The 23,634-nt window shown below is 37.3% G+C and overlaps 1 protein-coding gene across 2 annotated transcripts; it reads left to right on the top strand.

Moving 5' to 3' along the window:
* The first annotated feature begins 183 nt into the window (after nucleotides 1-183).
* baiap2l1a (BAR/IMD domain containing adaptor protein 2 like 1a) lies at nucleotides 184-23,469 on the top strand. Of its 2 annotated transcripts, none has more exons than XM_084435042.1 (14): nucleotides 184-398; nucleotides 1,189-1,264; nucleotides 1,429-1,515; nucleotides 10,304-10,365; nucleotides 11,706-11,777; nucleotides 11,868-12,002; nucleotides 14,007-14,159; nucleotides 14,672-14,827; nucleotides 15,016-15,136; nucleotides 15,330-15,543; nucleotides 18,781-18,840; nucleotides 18,956-19,097; nucleotides 22,331-22,371; nucleotides 22,468-23,469. In XM_084435042.1, exons 1-14 carry the CDS (start codon nucleotides 348-350, stop codon nucleotides 22,538-22,540), a joined length of 1,443 nt encoding a protein of 480 aa, XP_084291168.1. In that variant the 5' UTR covers nucleotides 184-347; the 3' UTR covers nucleotides 22,541-23,469. The 2 variants fall into 2 exon arrangements, with proteins under 2 accessions (XP_084291168.1, XP_084291167.1); XM_084435041.1 differs by having other exon boundaries at nucleotides 18,953-19,097.
* Nucleotides 23,470-23,634: the final 165 nt, after the last annotated feature.

The following is a 23,634-nucleotide window of genomic DNA, read 5'->3' as shown; positions in this document are numbered from 1 at the left end:
AGGTGAAAAGAATATACAAAAGCAACAAGCAACAACAATGAGAAACAAAAATAAAACCGAAAAAAAAAGGATAGATAATTAGACATTTCTGTTTGATCTTAGAAATATATGACGTCACGGATCCCACCTTTCCACGTGTGGCATGAGGTCGCGCGGAAAGGTTTCATCCTCCTTCGATACATCAGTGCAGTATCGTGTTCTCCTCAAGAGCGCCCGAGCGCTCTGTTCTCTTCTCTGCCGCTTCACACGCGTTAACAGGTGGGACGAAAACACAGATTTACGATTTGAACGGGGAAAGTTAAAACAAACACATTGTCACCAAGGACGTTTGAGGAATACCTGCTAAAATGTCTCGAGCCCCGGAGGAGGTGAACAAACTCACCGAGAGCACATATAAGGTAAAAGTCGGTTTAAATTGCGTGTATGTATCATATTTGTCACTGACCACCTGTTATTAAACCCAGTAGGCTACATTCAACCTTTTGAAAGTTGTGTTGCTAAGTTAAATAATGAAGTGCTATTTTATGGCACTCTTACATTTTTGTCATCAAGGTACGTCTAAGTTGTGCAATGAGTCATGAGTGCATTTAAAAGTGCTTCAGTTGGGTTTCTGGGTTGAGTTAAGAAACCTGTTTGTGCTGGACTGTTTCTGTTTTTGCATACTTTACTGTTCATTGTTTTGCCAAGGGTGTGTTCCTGGGAATGAGCAGAGGAACTGACTAGAATTACATTACAGAAGGGCATTTCAATAGAGACACAGAGATAGGCAGGACTTTGATCTCACAGGCAATATAATTATAATTATAAGTCAATGTTTAAACAATGCTATATTTAACTACAGTAGAGGTATTTTTAGAAGGTAAAGTTACTGTAAATCTCTTTTATTGCTTGGACAATAAAATGTGGTTAACATTGAATGGGAAAAATGTGTATTTTTGAAATGTGGAAAAAGGGATAGTTCACCCAAATATGAAAATGTTGTAATTTATATACCATCATTATGTTCCTAACCTGTAACCCCACTGACTTCTATCAAAAAAAACAAAAAAAAACCAGACATTTTTTTTATATTTTTGCCCAGTTGTAGGCACATTCATTTGAGTCAGTTTTTGAAGATCTTAAGTTTCATTCAGCAGCAAGCTGTTTTCCATGTAACTTTGAAACATGAGCTTTGTTCTGCTCTTCCAGAATGTGATGGAGCAGTTCAACCCAGGACTGCGGAATCTGGTCAACCTGGGAAAGAGCTATGAGAAATCAGTGACAGGTAATCACATCACTTAGTTTACATAATAATAAATATGCACCATACTTAGCCATTTTCTGCTCAACTGCTCAAATAAACTCAATATTTCTCCAAAAATTGTTGTGATACACGCAGCTTGGATTTCAGTTCCTTTTAATCAATATGAGTTATTCACTCTCCTGCAGCAATGACCTTTGCTGGAAAGGCATATTTCGATGCAGTCTCAAAGATTGGGGAAAATGCTGCCGTATCACCGGTTTCTAGGGAACTGGGTAAGTATTACTTTTTAAATCATCACCCAGAGGTCCTAATCTGGTCTTCGCCTAAATGGATGTGCTCTGTGCACAGAGCGGCTTAACATTTCCTTGTAGAATGTAGATGATTCATTGCACTCAACATGTCTTTGAATATCCAATGGCAGTTATTTCCTCATTTTGTCAAAAGGTAGTTCTACGTTTGCATCTGCTTTAAGCCGCAGACAGGTTTGGTTCTTGTTGACTTTTTGTGACTCAGCATCAGTTTAATTCATATTGTCTGGAAATAATGACAGAGCTTTACTGTGATTCATAAACTACCATCTGTTTCATGCCAAGTTTTCATACTCACCACCACTGCAGGTTTGGGTTTTTTTGTGCAAATTACAAAGATTAATGGCTTTGCCTTCACATTCATCTTTTAATTTGCTAAAAAAAATTGTACACAATGTCTTTATTGCAAATACATTTTTAGGGATGCACGATATATCGGCCACCATATCGGTATCTGCCGATATATGTTCGGTATGTTTTCATTTTATCGTTATCGGCTCACAGGTATATTAAAGCTGATAAATAATGGATTAGCCTATTTCCTTCAGCTGACAACCCTTCAGATGCTCACTGTTCACCATGGTGGTTTTGTATTGCTTGAAATATGATTGGAATCACAAGAAGTTGTGGTGTAGTGTTGGGTTGGCTGGGACCACAAGCAGCTCTGTCTTCGCAAGGTTAAGTTGAAGGTGGTGGTCCTTCGTCCAGCCAGAAATGTCTGTCAGGCAGGCTGAGATGTGAGCAGTTACCGTCGGATCATCAGGCTGGAATGAGAGGTAGAGTTGTGTGTCATCAGTGTAGCAGTGATAGGAAAAGCCAAGTTTCTGAATCACAGATCCTAGTGATGTCATGTAGATGGAGAAGAGAACTGGTCCAAGCACTGAGCCCTGTGGCACCCCAGTAGCTAGGTGTTGGGTCTTAGATACCTCACCCCTCCACGACACCCTAAAGGACCTACCTGAGAGGTAAGGCTTGAACCATTGGAGTGCGGTTCCCTAGATGCCCTTCGTCTTTAGGATTGACAGGAGGATCTGGTGGTTAACTGTGTCAAAGGTACTCTTTACACTCTTCGGGCTTTTTTAACTGTATAAGTACAGTTAACATGTGCAGTGTAAGTCTGTCATATAGGCTACATACAATTATAATGAGAACATCATTATAATTGTGTGCTTGGGACATTTTAACGGTGAGACTTTTGTTTTTGCAATCAGGCTCTCAAAAATTATATAAAAACTCGAGTTTACATTTATTGGCCAATATATCGGTTATCGGCTTTCAAAAATAAAGAAGTATCAGTATCGGCCCAAATTTTTATATCTGTGCATCCCTAACTTTTCTACTTACTGTAAATGAGGTTTTGCTCTTCAGTTATGTGTGCTTTTGTGAATGACTGAGCTCCTTTGGCTTTGTCGTTCCCTGTTCTGGCTGGAATCCCTTTCAAACGGCTCGGATGACCACCAGACAGTGTGAATTCTCTGCACATGCCGGCAGCAAACACACAAAGCAAACAGTTACTCTTTGAGACTTTGTCTGCAAACCTTTCCGCCCCCTAACCCCTTCCAAAAAGCATCATAGCTCAAATATTCCAAAGGAACATGCAAATTCAAAGTGCTTTCCATCTATATTAACATTTAGTGCAGACTGCACTAAATGTTAATATAGATGGAAAGCACTTTGAGTTTGCATGTTCAACATCTAATGCTGTAGTGATTACTGGTGCTGCCTTCTATGTCAACCTGTTGCGTATATGGAATGCATTGCTTGTGATTGCTTGTGGCACCTGATTGACACAGGGATTCGATTAAGTGAGCATTGTGTCAACATCAACACACCTGCAAGAAAGTTCCAGAATAGTTCCAAATAAATGTAGGTTAACACAATTGAATTAATGACTAATTAATTAAACTTAATTAGAACTCTAGACTGCATGTCTGGGCCACACGTGTCATCAAATGAAGCTATATAATGAATAACCATTGTAACTCTCCATTTAGTTCTTAAACAGTGATCTAGGGAATTTTAACATCCAATTGAGGCTGTATGACTGGAATGTAAGAAGTGCTCAGTTTAGTCACCCTCCCTTTTTCTCTTGCCATGAACGTTCAACTGCAAGAGTGCTTTTGTTTTAACAAAACAAGTTCCTTAGTGTCAAGATGTGTGTGACAGACATTATCTCACTGCACAAATACAAACCAGAATGTGGTTGGTAAGATCATAGTGAATTTCTAACTTGTCAAAAACTGTTTGGTTTAGGTGCTTGATGATGTGAACTTGAACATGTTTTGTTTTTGGCTGTATTTAGTGAGAATAGGTCTATTTATCAACACCTAGAGCATTGTACTAGCGATTTGAGATCTCTACAGTGGTTGGCAATAGAATACCGCTGTCGCACATTAATGCCTTTTAAACTCTTTCAGCCTTCTCAAAAAGCATTAAGGCATTAATCCATTGTCTGGATTTTTCCTCTAACTCTCCCTCTAATGTAGTTTAAATATTTATTTTTCTGTTAGTCACTTGCTTCTAGTAGTTTTCATATGAACTCTAGGAAAGCACTTAGACATTAGAGGACAACAAACACAACCAGTTGCCATAAATGAGATGATATTTAGGGTTGCGAAGTAACAGAAGTAGTGAGTGACAGATCTTTTTTTCTCCATATTAAATTCAAATTCAAAGAACTTTATTTATCCGTTAGGAACTTCATTCGTGTTGAGCATCAATGCATGTACGGTTCCACAAACATTGTGACGTACATTAGAGTGAAATGGATTATCGAAAGAAACAGGGGGCAGGGCCTTCAATCTACCGGTGATTGGATGGAGTCTGGCATACACCACCAGAGAGTGGTGTATATATTATATATTTCACAATAAGATGAATAACATGCTTAATAACATCTCTTTTTTTTAAAGAGAGAATTTGACATCTCATGCTACCTTTATAAAAACTAGATGAAAATGTTTGGTAGGGACAATTTGGGAAGAGATCCAGTCAGACCTGATATCCTGCGTTTGTGTTAGATGCGCACATTTGAATTGTAACGTTCTGATCTACCTGGCAGGACATACCTGTACATGAGTTGGCATGCACTTGATGCATGCAGATGGGCAGTAGCTTAAATTGCATGTATTTGAAATGCGTATTTAATTACTTTTGAGTATTATGTAATTTGTAATTAAATACACAAAAATGCAAGAAAATCACGTGACACATCATATTGACCCTGTTAACATTTCCGGGTTTCTCAGAAGTGGAAGTCGTCATAGTTGGGTAAACCTCTATAGCAGTGAATGAGATGCTACATTAAATATATTTTTTTGTGTTTACATTTGCTCAAATAGCAAAAGAAAAATGCACAAGTAGCTTCAACGCGCTCTGCAAATGATCGGAAATGGAATGTGTTTGAGCGATGACGCGCACACAGACACATCGTCCCTTTTCTCTGTTCTGTTGCGGATGTGTTATTCTTTCTGCAGGAGCTTTTAGACAAGGGCAGATTCTTTTCTACAATAAAGGGTTATCTTGCCGCGATTTCTGCGTGCCATGTGGGGATTGACAGAAATACTCTTGTATGCAGGTATATGAGAGGTATGCAGCGTTTGAACAGGGTTTCAAAGCCACTGATTCCACGCTGGGGTCTGTCTGTGGTCCTTAATGCACTATCTCAGTCGACTAAATAACTAGCTTCTGGCAGACGGTCATACGCAATTCGACTTGCGCCAAAAGAGTAACACTTGACGATGTATGAAGTAGGATGTAGGAGTAGCCTGAGCTTTGACGCCTCTCGCAGTTCAAACAAACAGGGCTGGTCAACCGTGTTCATCATTACGTTGTGCGTCAAGTTCAAGGGTTACTCTTTTGGCGTAAATCGATGCGTAGGTAGGAAGGTATAATTTTAGTCGATAAAGTTTTAAATATGGATATTTTTCTTACACAAACGTATCGCTTCACTTCATAAGGCCTTTATTAACCCCTGTAGACGCGTGGAGCACTTTAATCATGAATGGATATGCTTTCATGGACTTCCAAAGACATACACCCATTCACTCCCATTATAAAGCTTGGAAAAGCCAGGATATTTTTTAACGAACTCCGATTGTATTCGTCTGAAAGAAGAATGTCAAATACACCTAGGATGGCTTCAGAGTGAGTAAATCATGGGCTAATTAAAATTTTTGGGTGAACTATCCCTTTAAATCAATGTAAAGCCGCCTTTCCACTGCACATGACATTCGGACTCTCAGAATTTGCTACCTAGTGGCAGACTGGCAGTTGTAATGATCTTTTATTATGACAGTATGCGGCAACATGTACGTTAAAATCGCATCAACACTAAACGTTGATATTCCGATATTCTATACTCTTACATGTAAGGAATGGAACAGATGGAACTGGATAATATTCTGATTGTTCCAATCCAATCTGACTTCTGACCTATAATGCTGCCTGAATCACTATCATACACTGTTCGTTCGTTGGCCAGAGGAGAACTGGCCCCCCAACTGAGCCTGGTTTCTCCCCTTTCTGTCATCTGATGGAGTTTTGGTTTCTTTGCACTGCCGCCTTTGTCGCCTTTTTTCACCTTTGTTGCCATTGGCTTTTGGCTTGTTTAGTTTAATATTAAACAATATTATTGATCTGCATGCATTGACACCATTATATGAGAATGGATGGATGTGTCATAAAACGTTCAAAAACGTCTGGGAGAAAGATAAGAGCAGACATATGGATAGATGGATCTGAATAAGAGTGACGACGCAAAAGAGCGCTCTATTCGGTAAGGTTTTCTTTGCCCACACACCCAAAGCATGCAGCCATGGACATAAATCTGTACAGCACGCGAGTACTGAACTGAGCTCTCTTTCGCGTCTAAATGGACAAATACACACAATTATGTCTAAATGTCCTGTTTTGGAGAGTATTCACGTAAACACAGTCGGTTATGTCTCTACAGAACGTAAACGGTTGTGAGAAGAATATCACATGTGCATCAGTGCAATTGGATCCGCATGTCATTGGACATGATCTGGTGTCTTAAAGAGACATTGCGTAATAAACCTAATGCCGTCTCCCCTTAATATTAATAAAAAACAAAAGTAAAAGAGAAAAGGATTCACTGCTCTTTTATAGCTTTAATAAGGATTAATTATATTTAATTTATACAAATATGTCTGCCTGAAAGAATAAAGAATGATGTATGCAAGTTGTTATAAAGAATGCATATATCATTCATTGAAAAGAAGACCATGTTCTACTTTAGGAGAAGTGGTTTTATTTAATTTTAAGATATTTGTTTGTCACAGTAGTTAAATCTGTGTCTATATTGCATGTTCAAACTTTAAAATCATTCATATTAACAGGTTAAAAGATGTTTTCTCCTGGAGTATGGGTTTGGAAATTCTAAATTAATGTATTACAATTTAACCAAACCCATTCGATTTTAGTCGACTAAATCTACTGTAGATTAAGTCGACTAAAATCTTATGATATTTCGTCGATTAAAACTAGACTGAAACTAAAACAATTCAGATGACTAAAATATGACTAAAACTAAATGGCATTTTAGTCAAAAGACTATGACTAAAACTAAATCTAAATTTGCTGTCAAAATTAACAGCATCTTGACTGGCATCTATGCTTGTATTAGTCTCTCTGTTTATCCCAAGGTTTACTGTACTCAGCCGGATTCAGGCCGAATCCAGATCAGATGAAGGACCTGCTCCTAGACACGACCATAACACAGCCCTGAAATGTCAGCAGAGACCGTGTCAACTAGATTATCCCCTCTGAAGGCCTCATCGACACAACAAAAGTTTTTTTTTTTCTCTGTACAGATGAAAACGTTATCAAAATTATTCCCGTTCACACAGTTCTGCGTAAACGACTACATATTGATTCTGAAATATCTGAAACGCGTCCAATGTTCATTTTCCACAGAAAAGATACACGCTAGATACCAGCTGCGCTTTCTCTCTCTCTCATTTAATTTGGTCCTGATTAATATTTTCGTGTTACAGGGCTCAAAGTGGCATAATTTTAGTCATTCCCACAGATTTTGATCTCACACCTAAAGTGTGCGCACATAAAGCCTCCTCTCAGTACTAAACTGAGTTATTTTTGTTGTTTTGTTGAGTTCTCATTGCTTACTTCACTTAAACGGTCAAATACACACAAAATAATGTAAAAATGGTGAGTATTCATGTAAACACAGTCCTTTATGTTTTAAGTGAATCTAAAACATTCACTTCATCGACACGACAAAAGTTTTTTTTTTTCACGAGAAACGTTTTTTTCTCTGTACAGATGAAAACGTTATCAAAATGATTCCCGTTCACACAGTTCTGCGGAAACGACTAAAAACGCTGTATTATGCATGCCAGACAAGTAATTGCCTTGGCAATGTCACTTTGTAAAGAAAGACTACGCCCACAATGACATACACATTTAAACTCGCATGCCCATATGGACTAAACGCGTAATTCGCATGTGCATGCCATCAGCGTTTTAAAGTTTACATGGGTGTAACAGTTTATGACGTATCGCTTATAATGGTATCGCTTTTAAAACTCGTTTTCAAAAACTTGCACTTCAAAGTTTGCATTCTCAGGCCACCAAAACGCAGTTGTGGTGTAAATGAACAGCCAGAACACATTTAAAAGTTTTCCGTTTTCAGTTGAAAACAGTGTTGTGTAAGCGGCCCCTAAGTTACAAGTAATTTTTTACAACAGAAATTAATCATTTAAAGGGTTAGTTCACCCAAAAATGAAAATGATGTCATTAATGACTCACTCTCATGACGTTCCAAGCCCGTAAGACCTCCGTCCATCTTCGGAACACAGTTTAAGATATTTTAGATTCAGTCCGAGAGCTTTCAAGCTAGACAATGACTTTCTTCTAGACCTGGTGCACAGACAAAACAATCTTTCTATTATCCTATTATCCTATTATCACTGTAAAGCTGCTTTGAAACAATCTGTATTGTATAAAATGCTATATAAAGCTGACTTGACTTGACTTGTTGCCCAGATAGCTAGTGTGCAATCTCCTGGTGACATGATGGAAAATCCTTGAGATGGCCAGGTCCGGTCAATGGATCCAATCACATCACAGCATAAAATGGAGGAGGGAGCAGTTATCGGTTCGGAATACCAATATTTGATGCAATTATCCATTGTAGACAACCCACTATTGTACACAGGGCTTGACATTAACACCCGCCAAATGCGGGTGGATTTCACCAGTGGCGTGTAAATGTAGTCATTCCTACTAGCCACTTTGGCGGGTTGAATTTTATATATAATATTTACATTTTTCAATTGTCTTTTTAAAAGGCATCTAAAATAATAAACTAAATGCAATGTTGTACATTTACATTTATTCATTTAGCAGACTGTTTTATCCAAAGCGACTTTTGTAGTGTTAAAAATATAAATTTTCCGATACATATTGATTCTGAAATATCTGAAACGCGTCCAATACTCATTTTCCACAGAAAAGATACACGCTAGATACCAGCTGCGCTTTCTCTCTCTCTCTCATTTAATTTGCTCCTGATTCATATTTTCGTGTTACAGGGCTCAAAGTGGCATAATTTTACTCATTCCCACAGATTTTGATCTCACACCTAAAGTGTGCGCACATAAAGCCTCCTCTCAGTACTAAACTAAGTTATTTTTGTTGTTTTGTTGAGTTCTCATTGCTTACTTCACTTAAACGGTCAAATACACACAAAATAATGTACAAATGGTGAGTATTCATGTAAACACAGTCCTTTATGTTTTAAGTGAATCTAAACAGTTGAGAAAGAAAACACATGTGTAACTATAATGGATCAGTGCATCAGGTCTTAAAGTGACAGCAGCCTAATATACCTGCTGCCAAAATATGAGATGATATAAAAAATATCTATATGGCAATTTTTCCCCATGGTATCGATGTCAAAATTGTTGCCAGTGAAAATACTTAGTGGCTAACTTTGGAAAACCACTAGCCACAGTGGGTGATGAGCAAAAAAGTTCATGTCAAGCCCTTATTGTAAATAATCTGAAATCAACATGATGCGTCGTTCAAATCCCATTTTATCTGTAATATGACATATTTGTGAAATGGGATAATCATTGTAAAGAATTGCAGGATGGGAACTGATTTGATCAAGAAAAAAGCCGGGGAGGCAGAAATTACATTTAAAAGGGGTACATTTTGATTTCTGTTGCATTACAGATTTTCATTTAGCTTTAATACATTTAAAAGTTGATTATACTGATAATAATTCTCCATTTAGACTTTCCATTGGCAGGGATGCCCTGTAACCTCTGTAAGGTTGAGTACCTTTTTGCTACATCTCTGGGGTTGTGAAAACACAGAGCAGGTGCTGACACTCTCAGCACAAAGACTGCATTTACTGACTCACTCCACTGACCTTACCATGCTAATGATGCTTTTATAACTGCTAGATGAGTTATAATGATGCAGCTCACCTCAGTTTGTTTGTTCTGGGGTTTGTTTTATGAGCAACACTAATGGAGCCCTAGCAAGATGAAATGATACTGATCATACAGAGTAGGAGAGACGCATGCTAAAGGTGTAGTCATAAAATAATGTAATGTAAATGTAAAGAGAAGTTCAAGTCTAAAATACAACTTGATACCTCTCTGAAGGCAACTTTGAACTGTTTATCCAGTTGAAATGGAAACAAAACTCTGAAATGTAAAAAATCTGTAATGTAGCAATAATGTTTCATTTTTCTTCTCAGGCGTGGTGTTGATGGAGATTTCAGAAGTGCACAAGAAGGTCCAACTGGAGTTGGAGGAGTCTGTAAGTATGCATGTTTCTTCATGTGGTTTATGATCTTGATACATCACTTTTTTTCTCTTATTCCTCTCCAACTCCAGAAGCTGAAGAACACATGAAGAGTTCAGATGCAAAAGCCTCTAAGTGCCATCTGAAATTTTCTTCTAGAATGATCATTTTTATCAAGCTCGTATATTTAAGTTCAGAGTAATTTCACTTAAATGACAATTCATAGGTAATTGTCATTGCCATTTAAGTGAAATTAATGAACTTAAATATACGAGCTTGATAAAAATGATCATTCTAGAAGAAAATTTCAGATGGCACTTAGAGGCTTTTGCATCTGAACTCTTCACATATTCTGGATATTCCACTAGTTAAAATGATTTTTCTTTAAAAAAAATGTAGCATACCCATGATTCTTCATATTGTGTGTTGCCTTCATCAATGACTGCTTGGAGCCTTTTGTGGTTTTTCAACAGGATAATTTTTGTAAATTCAGAATTATTATTATATTGCCTTGTGGAATGTATACACTACTGTTCAAAAGTTTGGGGTCAATAAGATCTTATTAATACTTTTGTTCAACAAGGATTCATTAAATGAGTGTAAAGACATTTATAATGTCACAAAAGTTTTGTTTTTCTATTCATCAAAGAATCCTGAAAAAATTTATCACCTGTATAACACTGATGATAGTAAATGTTTCTTGAGCACTAAATCAGCATATTATAATGATTTCTAAAGGATTATGTGACACTGAAGACTGGAGTTATGGCTGCTGAAAATACAGCTTTGCCATCACAGGAATAAAATACATTATATAATATATTAAATAAAAACAGGAATTTAAAATCAATTAATTGTAGGGCTGTAATAAAAAAACGAAATACAATTTTTATGAAAGGCATCTTCAAGTGTTAAAACCTACGAGCAGAACTGTAGCAGGCAATGCTATTGGAGGAAACCTTTAGGGCATGATGAGCTTTGTGAATTTGTAACTTCAAACATTTTTGTAGTCACATGATTTGACATTATAAATCATACAGTCATATTTTGCCTTAGGGATAGTGTGTGCTGAACTTACCTGTGGTATGTGACTGTATTGAGGGCTGCTGACCCTTTGCTCTCCCTTTGCATTTCTTCCTCCAAAACCTTTTTTTATCAAATGATCTTAGGTATTCAAACTCACAGCGTTATGAATATTTAACCACTGAAGCTGATAAGATAACCCTTTTTGTTCGAATTCTCTACAGTCATGTTATCATAGTATTGGAATGATTTCATGCAATTTCACTGATATTGGTTTTTTTTTTTTTTTGCTGTGTGATGATGATTTATTGCCATTAACCTTGTTGTTACAGTTCATGAAGTTCCACAGAGAGCTCATTGCTGAACTTGAAAAGAAAACTGATATGGATATCAAGTACATGAACGTGAGTATTGTGTGTTTTTCTCCTCGTCATACTTCCCATATTGCACTTACCTGCACTTACCACAATATTGTGGTATTACATTCCCTCTAGGCCACATTCAAGAGATACCAGTCAGAACACAAATTTAAGCAAGACTTCTTGGACAAATCACAGGCTGACCTGAAGAAACTGCGCCGGAAAAGTCAAGGGAAGCATTTGTCCAAGTATGAGATCAAAGAAAATGAGGTAAGCATTTATTGTATTTTTGCTATGAAATCTATCTATCTGGCAGTCTTTTCTCTGTCTGATCATACAACAAAGCTGTTCCTTTTGTAGTCCTAATATATGGATGAGAATTAACATTTTTGAGCCATGGTTTCCCTCTGGGTTTTTAGGCTAGTGGCAACAATCTATGATTAATAATGTCTGTGATTTAATATTACCTGAATAGGCATGCTCTCGAAAAAAATCAATCATTAATTTTGCAGCTACTGTGCCATTACTGTGTAACGAAAAAGAAAAATGTTATGCGGGGACTTGGTTATGCATCGATTGTTGATTGGATTTTGAGATGTGGGCGTTGCACTCAAAAGTGGAGGCAGATGAATGTGAGTTTGCAGGGGCAGGGTTTAAGTGGACTAAATTATACTTAAAGTCCTACATACTTAAAGTCACCAGATAGAAGGTCCAGTTATGTCATTTTGAATAAACATTATTAGGTACAGTATTTTTTTTTTTTTTTTTTTATGAAAGGCATGCATGAATGATTTGTTCACAATATCTAAAATATGCATTTAGAAAAAAGATGCAATTTTACTTAAACCAGTCAACCATTTAGTCTTTATTGCAACATTTTAACAAAACAAAAGCAAACAAACAAAAAACAGTGGCTTCAAAAAATATATATATATTTTGGAGGGCAAAATGTAAAAATATTTTCAAGTAGTATTCATTTCAGACAATATTTTACTTATAAATCTAAAATCTAAAAGCCAAAAGGAAGTTCTCAAGGGAACCAATGACAAAGGGCTGGCTGTACATGACAAAGGGAACGGCTCTATTCAATTCAGTTTCTGACTCAATATCAGGAACATGATTTGACACTTAATACAATCTACTTGGGTGGGCTCTATTAATTAGCAGTTTTAATAGCTCACCATTGTGTTCCTCCTATCAAAGCCATACTGTTTCTTTGAACGGTTAGCAATGGAAACCTTTTTTTTTTTATGTAATGTGTTTGCTTCTAAGTGTCTTTTTTGACAGATGTCTGAAGGAAAATTGAACTGAGCTGCTGCTGAGTGTAACAAAGCATCACCCACAATCATGTAAATTGTTTTATCTGAGTTAAACATTAGCAGTAAAATGCTTTTTAGTCACAATAAATCTGAAACTTGAATTGCCATTGTTAATACAGTATCAAACTTAAAGCTCAGACATTTGGTGTGGTTGCACTTCGGGCAACCAGAGTTTGAGTCCTGACTTGAGGTCCTCTCCTGGTCCAATTCCACTCTCCCGTGATTTCCTTTCTGTCCTCCTACTGTCCTATATTACATAAAAGCAAAAAATCTTTTTGTGTGGGGGCAGTACATATTTAAAAACTTGTATCATGCAAGTCATGCAAGTATGTACATCATGAGTTGATGAAATGTCATTCACCTCAGTAGTGACTAGAATCTTATCCAAAAACATGTTAGATCATGTCCCTGACAAAAACCAACCGAATCATAATTTCAGATAGCGATGAAGTCATTATCATACATTCATATTGCACTCAGAGACAATACTTGTTGTGTGGGACTTGCGTGTCCAGGCATGATCTGCGAACGATTCTGAAAACAACTCCAAGGAAACAAGCAACGTTCACGGTCACTATGACAACTTGCACAGAACTACTGCATAATAGCGAGGGGATTCCTGTGAAGAAGAACAGAGCTCTGTTTCTAGTGTCATTTTCACAGGTCTGCTGGGTAACAGCTCTGTTCTATAAAAGCAGAGACCCATCAGTCTGGAAAAAGAGTTACTCACAAGAAAATGACAGCATTAGCATGAGGTGTTGACTGTGTGGACTTCTTAAATATGTTGATGTATCTCATTTTGTTAAATGTGGTGTTTTGTTTGTATTTCTCAATGCAATCTGTCCCAAAAAGGTGTATTTCAAGCAAGAAATCAAGTATATCTGTCCCACTCTAGCTGACTACTATGTGTGTATCATGGGATGCAGTCATATCGTATGATTGATTTCATCTCTAGTGTATGGAGACCATCTCATCCCGGCAGACAGACATGCAGAGCTTTATTGCTGAAGGATGTAAGGAGGCTCTGATGGAAGAGAAAAGGAGGTTCTGTTTCCTAGTGGACAAACACTGTGCCTTCTCCTATCAGCTAGCAGCCTTCCATGACAAGGTGACCCACTGAAAATATTCAGCTTTTTAGAGTCAAATTTTAAACTTGCTAATTTTCCAGTTAATATTGTTGTTAGACTTTGGGAACAACAAGAAATGAAAATGGTACAGAGTTTTGGTTTAGTACAATAGTTTTAATGCCTTTTAAAAAGACGATACATTTAAAAAAATTTATAAAATGTAATTCATTCTTGTGATGCAAAGCTGATTTTTCAGCAGCCATTACTCCAGTCTTCCGTGTCACATGATCCTTCAGAAATCATTCGAATATGCTGATTTGGAGAAAAAAAATCGAATCCATGACCCTTTTTTTTTCGGGATTATTTGATGAATAGAAAGTTGATGAAAAGAACAGAATTAATTTGAAATAGAAATCTTTTGTAACATTATAAATGCCTTACCTGTAAGTTTAAACAAAAACCCCCAAAAAACATACTGACCCTAACATTTTGAACGGTAGTGTACCTTGTTTGCATTTCTTTCTTCAAACTGTATGTGCACTTGCACCCACAGGCCAAGGAGATACTGACCGTCAAACTGCCCAGCTGGCAAGATAAGTGTAGCGATGTCACCGGGGTACCAGACACAGTGATATCCATGATTGAGGGTCTGCGGACTTCAATGTCAGTCATACCCGAGTCCTCGCCTACATTGGAACACAGTGAGAGGGTTAGTCTAATGTTAGAACATGGTGTACCACCATTAAATTTACTTATGACTGCTTAAGTGCTATTTTTTTGTTTGTTTGTTTGTTTGTTTGAGAGCCACATAGCATTCACGTTTAAGCCAGAACATCAACGCGTTGAGTTGTTAACTTTTATTGAAAAAAGGCATACTGAAATTTTTTTCCTCCTCAGACCAATTCCAGTTTGATTGTTCCGCCCCCAGCCCCTTCACTCAAAGCCCACACAAGCCCACTGGCCAGCATGTTCTCCCAGGACATTCCCAAAATCCCCATCTCATCAGAGCAGTACTCAGGCAAGCTGACGGCTCCCTCGCACTTCGATCTAATCAGACTTCATCACTTCTGCTCTCAACAATCAAGTGCAGTAGTCTTTGTGTTGATGAGGCAGTCCTTGAAACATCGCTGTGATTACTAATTTAGTTGATTACTGCCTCTAAATATCTTTAGTTAATGTCACTTAAGTTGTGCTTGCTTTGAAATCAACAGATCTAGACAGTCTAGATGGAAACAGCCTTTCTAGGTCTACGTCTGTGTCTAGCGGGATTGATGTGGCCAAGAAGAACAGGGTGCAAACTATCTTCCCCCACACAGCGGGAAATAACGAGACCCTGCTGAGCTTTGATGATGGAGACATCATCACGCTGCTTATCCAAGACGAGCGAGATGGATGGCTATATGGAGAACTAGAACATACTGGACAGTAAGTGCTAAAAAAGACATTCATTCAATTCAAAATTGCTTTTCATCCTTTAAAGGATACTACTCACCCTCATGATGTTCCAAACCTAAATGACTTGTGTAGAAAACAAAAAAAAGTTTCCATGGACTTTAAATAGGAACAAACAAGTTAAAACATTCTTTAAAATATCTTTTCTGTTCTGCTAAATAAGTAAGTCATATACAGTGTTTCCCCTAGGATTTTTAGGATTGGTAGACCCCCGAAACTACTAGTGTCGCAGAGCGGGCATGTTATAAACACGTGGTGTTGTTAGGCAGTTGTTTGTATCGGTGCATTTCTAGAGTGAGCTGAAATGAGCTGAAATTTGGTCAATAAATATAAACAACATTTTTTTACACAACGAAATGAAATGGGTTTTTTTTTCACACAAATTCTGTCGTGGTGTTTTTCTGGTAATCAAATGAAGACATAAAACATTAATTTAATTTCTTTTAATCATGAAATTAAACAAATGTTTTTCAAACAACTTGAGCACAATGAGCTTTACTGTTAAAATTAAAACATGGAAGAAAACTTGGGATTACTCCTTAAAGGGTTAGTTCACTCAAAAATGAAAATTATGTCATTAATGACTCACCCTCATGTCGTTCCAAGCCCGTAAGACCTCCGTTCATCTTCGGAACACAGTTTAAGATATTTTAGATTTAGTCCGAGAGCTTTCTGTCCCTCCATTGAAAATGTATGTACGGTATACTGTCCATGTCCAGAAAGGTAATAAAGACATCATCAAAGTAGTCCATGTGACATCAGTGGGTTAGTTCGAATTTTTTGAAGCATCGAAAATACATTTTGGTCCAAAAATAACAAAAACTACCACTTTATTCAGCATTGTATTCTCTTCAGGGTCTGTTGTCAATCCGCGTTCACGACTCCGCAGTGACGCTGCTGACGTAAGACGCTGCTGACGTAAGAGGCTGATGACATGCACACTTACGCACCATTTAAAAAAATATAGCAATACCAAAATACAAACAATGTAGAATAGCTTGAATACAGCATGCGTCTCCCTCAGACTGTAAACGAAGCTCGGGCGCACCAGATAACACGTCAGCAGCATCTTACGTCAGCAGCGTCACTTCTGAGTCGTGAACGCGGATTGACAACAGACCCGGAAGAGAATACAATGCTGAATAAAGTCGTAGTTTTTGTTATTTTTGGACCAAAATGTATTTTCGATGCTTCAAAAAATTCTAACTAACCCACTGATGTCACATAGACTACTTTGATGATGTCTTTATTACTTTTCTGGACATGGACAGTATACCGTACACACATTTTCAATGGAGGGACAGAAAGCTCTCGGACTAAATCTAAAATATCTTAAACTGTGTTCCGAAGATGAACGGAGGTCTTACGGGCTTGGAACGACATGAAGGTGAGTCATTAATGACATAATTTTCATTTTTGGGTGAACTAACCCTATAATTTTTATATTAGTGTTAGTATTATTATTACACTGAGACATATCTAAATTCTAATGTACAACAGTAATATATTTCTGTCAAGGTAAACCGAACTTTTATTTTGACAGGTTGCTGTGAAGACCTTTTGAGTTTCTGTGTGTTTATAGCATGACCATAGTCTTTCTCAAATGAAGCGGTTAAGTGCTCACAAAGTGACTTTCAGAGTGGATCTAGAGTCTGGAGATAAAGTTCAAGCATTCGTGTCCTCATATAGGCAAAAAACAGTGCGACGCGCTTCAGTGTGTGTGTGTGAATGAAACTGCGCGTTGTCCCCTCAAAATAATGGTAGGGGAAACACTGATATAGGTTTGGAACAATATGAGGCTCATTAAAGACACTGCAACTTTTCATTTATATTTCCTTTGTCCATGGTACCCCTTTGGCACTTGGATGATAGCAACATTAGCTTTTCTGAGCTGTAAATACTGGCTCCATGATTCTGTTTGTCAGATTTACTCTCCTAATTTGCACAATTTGCTAAGGCATGTCAAACATGTTCGAGATGCTTACATAAGTCATCACGAGGGATCAAGCATGCTGGTGTAAACCTTTGCAGTGCAGTAGGTTTATTGGCAAAAGTGGTTCCTTCAGTTAGACATGATGAGGGGCATTCATTCTCCTCTTATCACAGTCTTTTATTTCCAAATGAAAGTTTTCTTGACCTGGCAATGTGCTTCCAATTTGGCTGGTGTAACAAGGGGGCGAGCTGACATTTGACCTGACACGTTTAGAGCGAGTTTGAGTAAAGAATTTTTTGTAAATGAGAATGTAGATTCTCGCTTAGCGAGATATGGCACAGACAAGAGTTGATTTAAGCTTTTCAGTTTTGGCATGAAACTTCAAATGAATTGAGTTTTGTTTTCACATTTAGTAGTTTTTAAAGTCTGCATGAAATCAAAATGGACTCTATTTAGTTTGTCAGCGAATATTACTAGTCTTGAAGAATTATTTCATAGAAGTTAATCCACAGAAAAATGTGCCACACAGCTCTGCTTTATCATAAAAACTCAGCAAAAGAATATTGATTTCTTGATGCACATCATTTATAAAGTTCTAAATTTATGTTTAACTGTTCTTTAGGGTGAAGCTGATTTTTGATTAGATTAGTTAATCTGTCTGATTGTTTTTCTTTGCCTTTTTGAAAACGACAGTTGTTGCAATTTGATTGGGTGATGCTTGTGGCTTATTAAAAACATCATTTTAAAACTAACAGGTGAATCTGTTTGTTATATCAATATTTACATTCAATCATTTATTCATAGCGACATACAAACCAAAGCAAAATGATCCTACTGCAGTGAAAGCATCAGTGTCTGTGCTTTGTGTGGTCTTACACTTGTTTATTTTGTATAATTTAATGAGCAGCTCTGTTATCCCTGACCAGATCTGCCATTTCAGAGGTCTGAGGTCCACAGATTTTCTCTCACTACCCATTATGCTGTCACCACTATTTTGAGAGTTAAAAATGTCTTAATGCACTGATGCACTCTTGAAGGCTCAGTTCAAAGTTATCCACAGCTGGCGGTGTGACAGTTCCTAAGCAACCAAAACCAAATGAACTCTTCATACTACATGGTGTTCCGCTGTACATTTGTACCACTACAGTGGTTTCTGATTAGTCATACAACGGCAGAGAACAAAAAATTGTCTTAATGCATATGGAAATGGAGCTGGCACCCATTTTTGATAGAAAATCATGATGCACATTATGGATATTTTTTGCTTTCAATTGCAGGCGGGGCTGGTTTCCCTCATCTTATTGCCGAACGTACAACGAGCCAGTAATCGCAAACAGGTGAGTCTGCTCTTTCTTTCATTTGAGAGCAAAAATGATGGGATTTTCAACTGAAAATAATGCTTATCTAACCATTAACAAATGAACAAATCAATTTATGTACTTTGTTCAGCAGAGTCGACAGTGTGACTGATCTTCCAGAGCAGCCGGAGGAAGACGAGGAGGTGGAGGAACCCGTGCTGCTGCCCCCGCCTGACTACAGTGACTCATCTAGGGACAGACCCATCAAGCACTCCACCCCCTCTCCACAGAACACGGTAAACACAGTGCGGTGGCAAATAGGAATGCCGAGAGCAAAGTTAGTTTGAAAAGGAGCCATTTTCTGGAAAGAGAGACATATGAGCATCTTATCCTTTTGTGGATGAAATAAAGAAGGCAAAGTCATTCTGGGAGGTTGTCACCTGATTGAGTCAGGTTTTCTTCTAGGGCAAAAATGAAACATCTTTGTTGATTCTGGAACAACTTCCCAATCAACAAATAAGATTTAAGGGGCAAGTTTACAGTTTGTCAGGTTGAGGCTTATGGCTTATGGGGCTTCTAAATCAGTGTTATTCACCCTTTAGGGAAAGGTTATGGGTAGGGTTTGGTTTAGGGATAGGGTTAGGACAACATTTTCGGACAGGAATGTTGTTCCAGGATTAACAAAATATGTTGATCCAGGAACATGTCTGTTTTGGCAAAATCACGGTAACCGGTTTTTGTTCTCACAGTCATGTTTTTCAAGCAGAACAACTGTTTTTAACATTGATAAGAAAGGATCATGTGACACTGGCAAAATGGCTACTGAAAATTAAGCATTGCCATCACAGGAATAAATTACATTTTAAAATGAATTAAAAAACATTTATTTTTGTAAGTACTACTGTATTGAACTGTACAACATATGGGGCCTGTTTACACCTGTTCACTTTATGCATTTTTACTGATCGGATAACCATCAAATTTGTTAAAACTGTTCCATTTACAATTGGCTACATTAATGTGTCTCTGCAAAATGAATATAAATCCGATCTTCAAGACGAAAGCAACAGATATGCGCTGCATTTTATTTATCATCAGCTAATTTAAAGCTCAAAGACCGCAATAGGAGAGAGAGCAGCGCTAACACTAGTATGATAATTTAGTCTAAGTTAGTTTGATTTAGTCACACTATTAATGAAGATCACTGCGTGTTGAGTTTCAGGATGCAACGCCGAACTTAATTTTTTCGGCAATTTATTTGCGTTTAATTTTATTTTTTCATTTTGGGAGGAGTAAAACCAGATGCATTTACACTTGCCCAGTTTCATTTGGAATGCGTCTCAAACCACCTCCGTAAGTGGTTTGAATGATCGATTTAAATCACTCTCAAATACGTTTCGGAGGGCATTTACACCTGGTCTTTTCACGATTGGATAGCTGTGCAATCAGAGAAAACGCATGAAGTGACCAGGTGTAAACATGCCCATAAAAGTTTGTGACACTGACCATGTGAACTCTTCGTACAAACAGTCAGATGTTCTTCCATTGAAGCTCAAGATACTCTTTGGATCATCTCATCATGCTGAAGAACATGGTTATATATGGCAAAATTAAAGCAAAATTGCTTAAAACAAATTTTAAGATATTCAGAAATGCATGTACAATTTTCAAATTAAACTTTTCTATAAAAATTTTGCTGCTAATATAATTTGTAAAGAAAAAATCGATTCAATTTACAATGCAAATATATGCAAGTATTTTCTCTAGTAGTTTATTTTGGACCCCACTGTATTTGTTCAGTTATACAATAAGCTTTAAATTGTACAAATTAGATCTACATAAGTTACAAGTTACTTATAAGACCTGCAATAATGTAACCTTTGTTCTTTGCCAGGGGGCCTAGGGAGTGGTACATGAATGCTCTGCATTTCTACCATTATGAAAAATAAAAAGACATCTGAAAAATGCTCCCTACCTGGTTTTCTCATTGTGAGGGAGAGTGGAGACTATTGCACTATATTAACTGATGGCAAACTGTATGTGAGTATCTGGCTCATACAAAATGTGCAGAGCAGTGGGTCCCCAGGACCAGGATTGAAAACCACTCCTCTACTTCATTTTACTTTTTGCTGTGGAACACTATAGGATATTCTTTTTAAGGATTTTCGTTCAACTTTCCATAAAACAAAAATTCTGTCAATCTGTTCCCTAAAACCATGGTATGACTTCAAATTAAATGGGACTTTTTTTTCCTTTTTTTTTTTTTTTTTTTTTTTTTTTGAAGTTTGACAGCCTATAGACCCCTTCAATGTAAACATCGAAAGCCTAGGTTGGGTGCGCGCGCAGCATGGGGTCAGAAAACTGGCGCGGCTAATAGACCGGCATATTGTGTCAAGGTATGCACTGACTTTGCCACCACAGGAACGGGAACAGTACCATAATAAACTTGTTTTAGCTAATGGCGATTGTATTGCCTGATCCTGAGCTCCTAACAGGACTCTCTGTGTGAAAGGGGCATTAGATTAAACTTGAAAGTCTGGATTGCATGAACAGTTTTCTGCACACTAGCCTATAACGTTAAGCTATGCATGTTAATAGTTTTGTAAATGTCATGGACCTGTGTCATGTAGACTGATTTAATAGTTAGGTGAAGTTTGATGTGTTGATTGTGTCATTTAACAGAATTAGCAGATAGCAGTATCTATCTGAACAGATTTCGTGTATTTTTTTTTAAAACGGATGAGATCCTACAGGAATCCTGAAAAACTTGACTCCACAACTGGTGCGATTTTCAGAGTTCACCGCGCAACAAGTAGGCTTTTTTTTTTTTCCTTGACGAGAAATTCTCTGGTTAACACACAATTCACTTGGGTGGAATGAACTTTCTGACCCCGACCTGCGCACTTCGAACTGCGAATTTTCCTGTGACGTCAACCGTGAAGGGGTCTATAGTCACTGTAACTGTTGTTGTTGTTTGGAAAAATGAATCCTATGGACTGGAGTACTTTTATGGTGGGTTTTTTTTTGGTGGGGGCGGGGGGGGGTGGGTTGGTTAGGGGGGGTTGTTTAGCTTGACAGCCTGTTGTCGCTTTGTTGTTGTTCAGAAAAATGACATTGGAATGACATGAATGAGTAAATTGTGACATAATGTTCATTTTTGAGTGAACTACTCTGTTAATATGGAATAAGGCCTGCCTTGATCAAAACTCGTCAGTTATGTACTCGTTATGTGCATCTTCCCTGACTGTTTACAGTTCATTGTCTCTTAAAGTAGTTTTGATTAGATTGTCAACACCAAGGCAGAGAAAGGAAGCATTTCAAGATTATCAAGATTCCTGATATGATGAGGTCATAGGACACATTGATTGTTCCAGGTACTTAGTCGGCTGGTGAAACAACAGAATTACGTGTTGACGTCCTAATCGAACCAGTCTGACAGGGAACATCAACTCTGCTCTTGCATGTTCTAAAGAATGGAAGCACCGTTTACGCTAATCACTTTTTATTCTTATTTCTGTGTTTGCAACAGGTGTCTTTGCCAAATGGTAACTCGGTGCCTCCGTTCCTTGGGTGAGTGTCTTATAACAGAATTAATTCCCCATATTACTACAGTGCTCTAGAATTTAACGCATTCTCTGCAATCACAATGCTTGTTTTCCTCCTCAGGGGTGGGAATCCATTTAACACGGTCAGACTACGACCCACCATCACAAATGACAGATCTGCACCGATCATATGATAATAGTTCATTCAGCCCCTGCCCCGATGTGAAGTTGTGTCTATACTGATGCATTGCAGATATGGCAGAAGAACCAAATGAAAGGATTCTGTTACAGCATCAATTTTAATCCTTAAATTTTCTAAAAATACAAACCAGCATATTTACAGGAGGCATTATTTATAAGAATTTTAGACTTTGATTAAATTATTATTTTAAATTGTATCTGGATTCATACACTTGTGTTTCCAAGAAAACGCACAGCACCAAACAGACTCTTAAATAGATATTTTCTGACCATATTGGTCCTGTGTCTGGGGACTTGTGAAGGTAAACCGAAATCCCAAATGTATATTTTTTTAAGTATTGGAGCCCCTAATTAGAAACAGGACACATGCCCAAATCATATTTCATTTCAAAATCCAGTGAAGTAGTGTTAGATTTGCCAGAACTTGCCAAATTGTTCTGGTTGGAATTGATTAATTTTAGCCTGTTTTTGTTATACAATATCATGATTTCATTGTTTTAAAATTCTGATATGTTCCTTATCCTTCACACCTTTTCCACGTTCAAAAGAGAAAAATGTAAAGACACTTAGTTAAATAGTTTATTCCTCATGTTAAAGATTAGTGCAATGTGTGGTGATAACATTCCTACTAGCTGCACAGCTGATTGTTGGCTTATAGGCTCAAACTTGAGCATTTTTCACCATGGAATAGAAATGCTTTGGTCCTAACTAAATAAATACAGATTTTTTGTTTATTTATAAAAAAAATAAAAAATTATTGTAAGGTCATGTACCATGTTATGCCTTTGCAAGCATGTTTTTATGTAGGGGAAATAGTTTTTTTTCAGACCTTTTTCTTTTTTGTGTTGCGATTATTGATTCATTGCCCCATCTCCTGTCATACCATATTACTCAGAAATAAAGATATATGCATATATGTATGAAAATGCCTTGGATTTTTATTACAGCTCTACAGTATTGGCTACAGTGGCTACTTTCCAAAGCACTGTTCACCTTGTAAAACTTAGAGGTGTTTTTATGATGGTCTGAATCTGTCATAAATTGGTTTATATGAGGTGTGTGTATCCTGCAAGGATAAGGTGACCAT

Source organism: Rutilus rutilus (assembly GCF_951802725.1).
Source record: "Rutilus rutilus genome assembly, chromosome: 16".
Taxonomy (NCBI): Eukaryota; Metazoa; Chordata; class Actinopteri; order Cypriniformes; family Leuciscidae; genus Rutilus; species Rutilus rutilus.
Note: the sequence above shows the minus strand (reverse complement) of the source record. Positions and strands in the feature narration are given on the sequence as shown.

What these genes read in the sequence shown, in the direction of transcription:
- baiap2l1a (XM_084435041.1), top strand. Translation starts at nt 348, where the DNA reads ATGTCTCGAGCCCCGGAGGAGGTGAACAAACTCACCGAGAGCACATAT. An exon ending in ACCGGTTTCTAGGGAACTGG is followed by an intron (nt 1,516 to 10,303) that starts GTAAGTATTACT and finishes TTTTCTTCTCAG; the next exon opens with GCGTGGTGTTGATGGAGATT. An exon ending in GAGCCAGTAATCGCAAACAG is followed by an intron (nt 18,841 to 18,952) that starts GTGAGTCTGCTC and finishes TACTTTGTTCAG; the next exon opens with CAGAGTCGACAGTGTGACTG.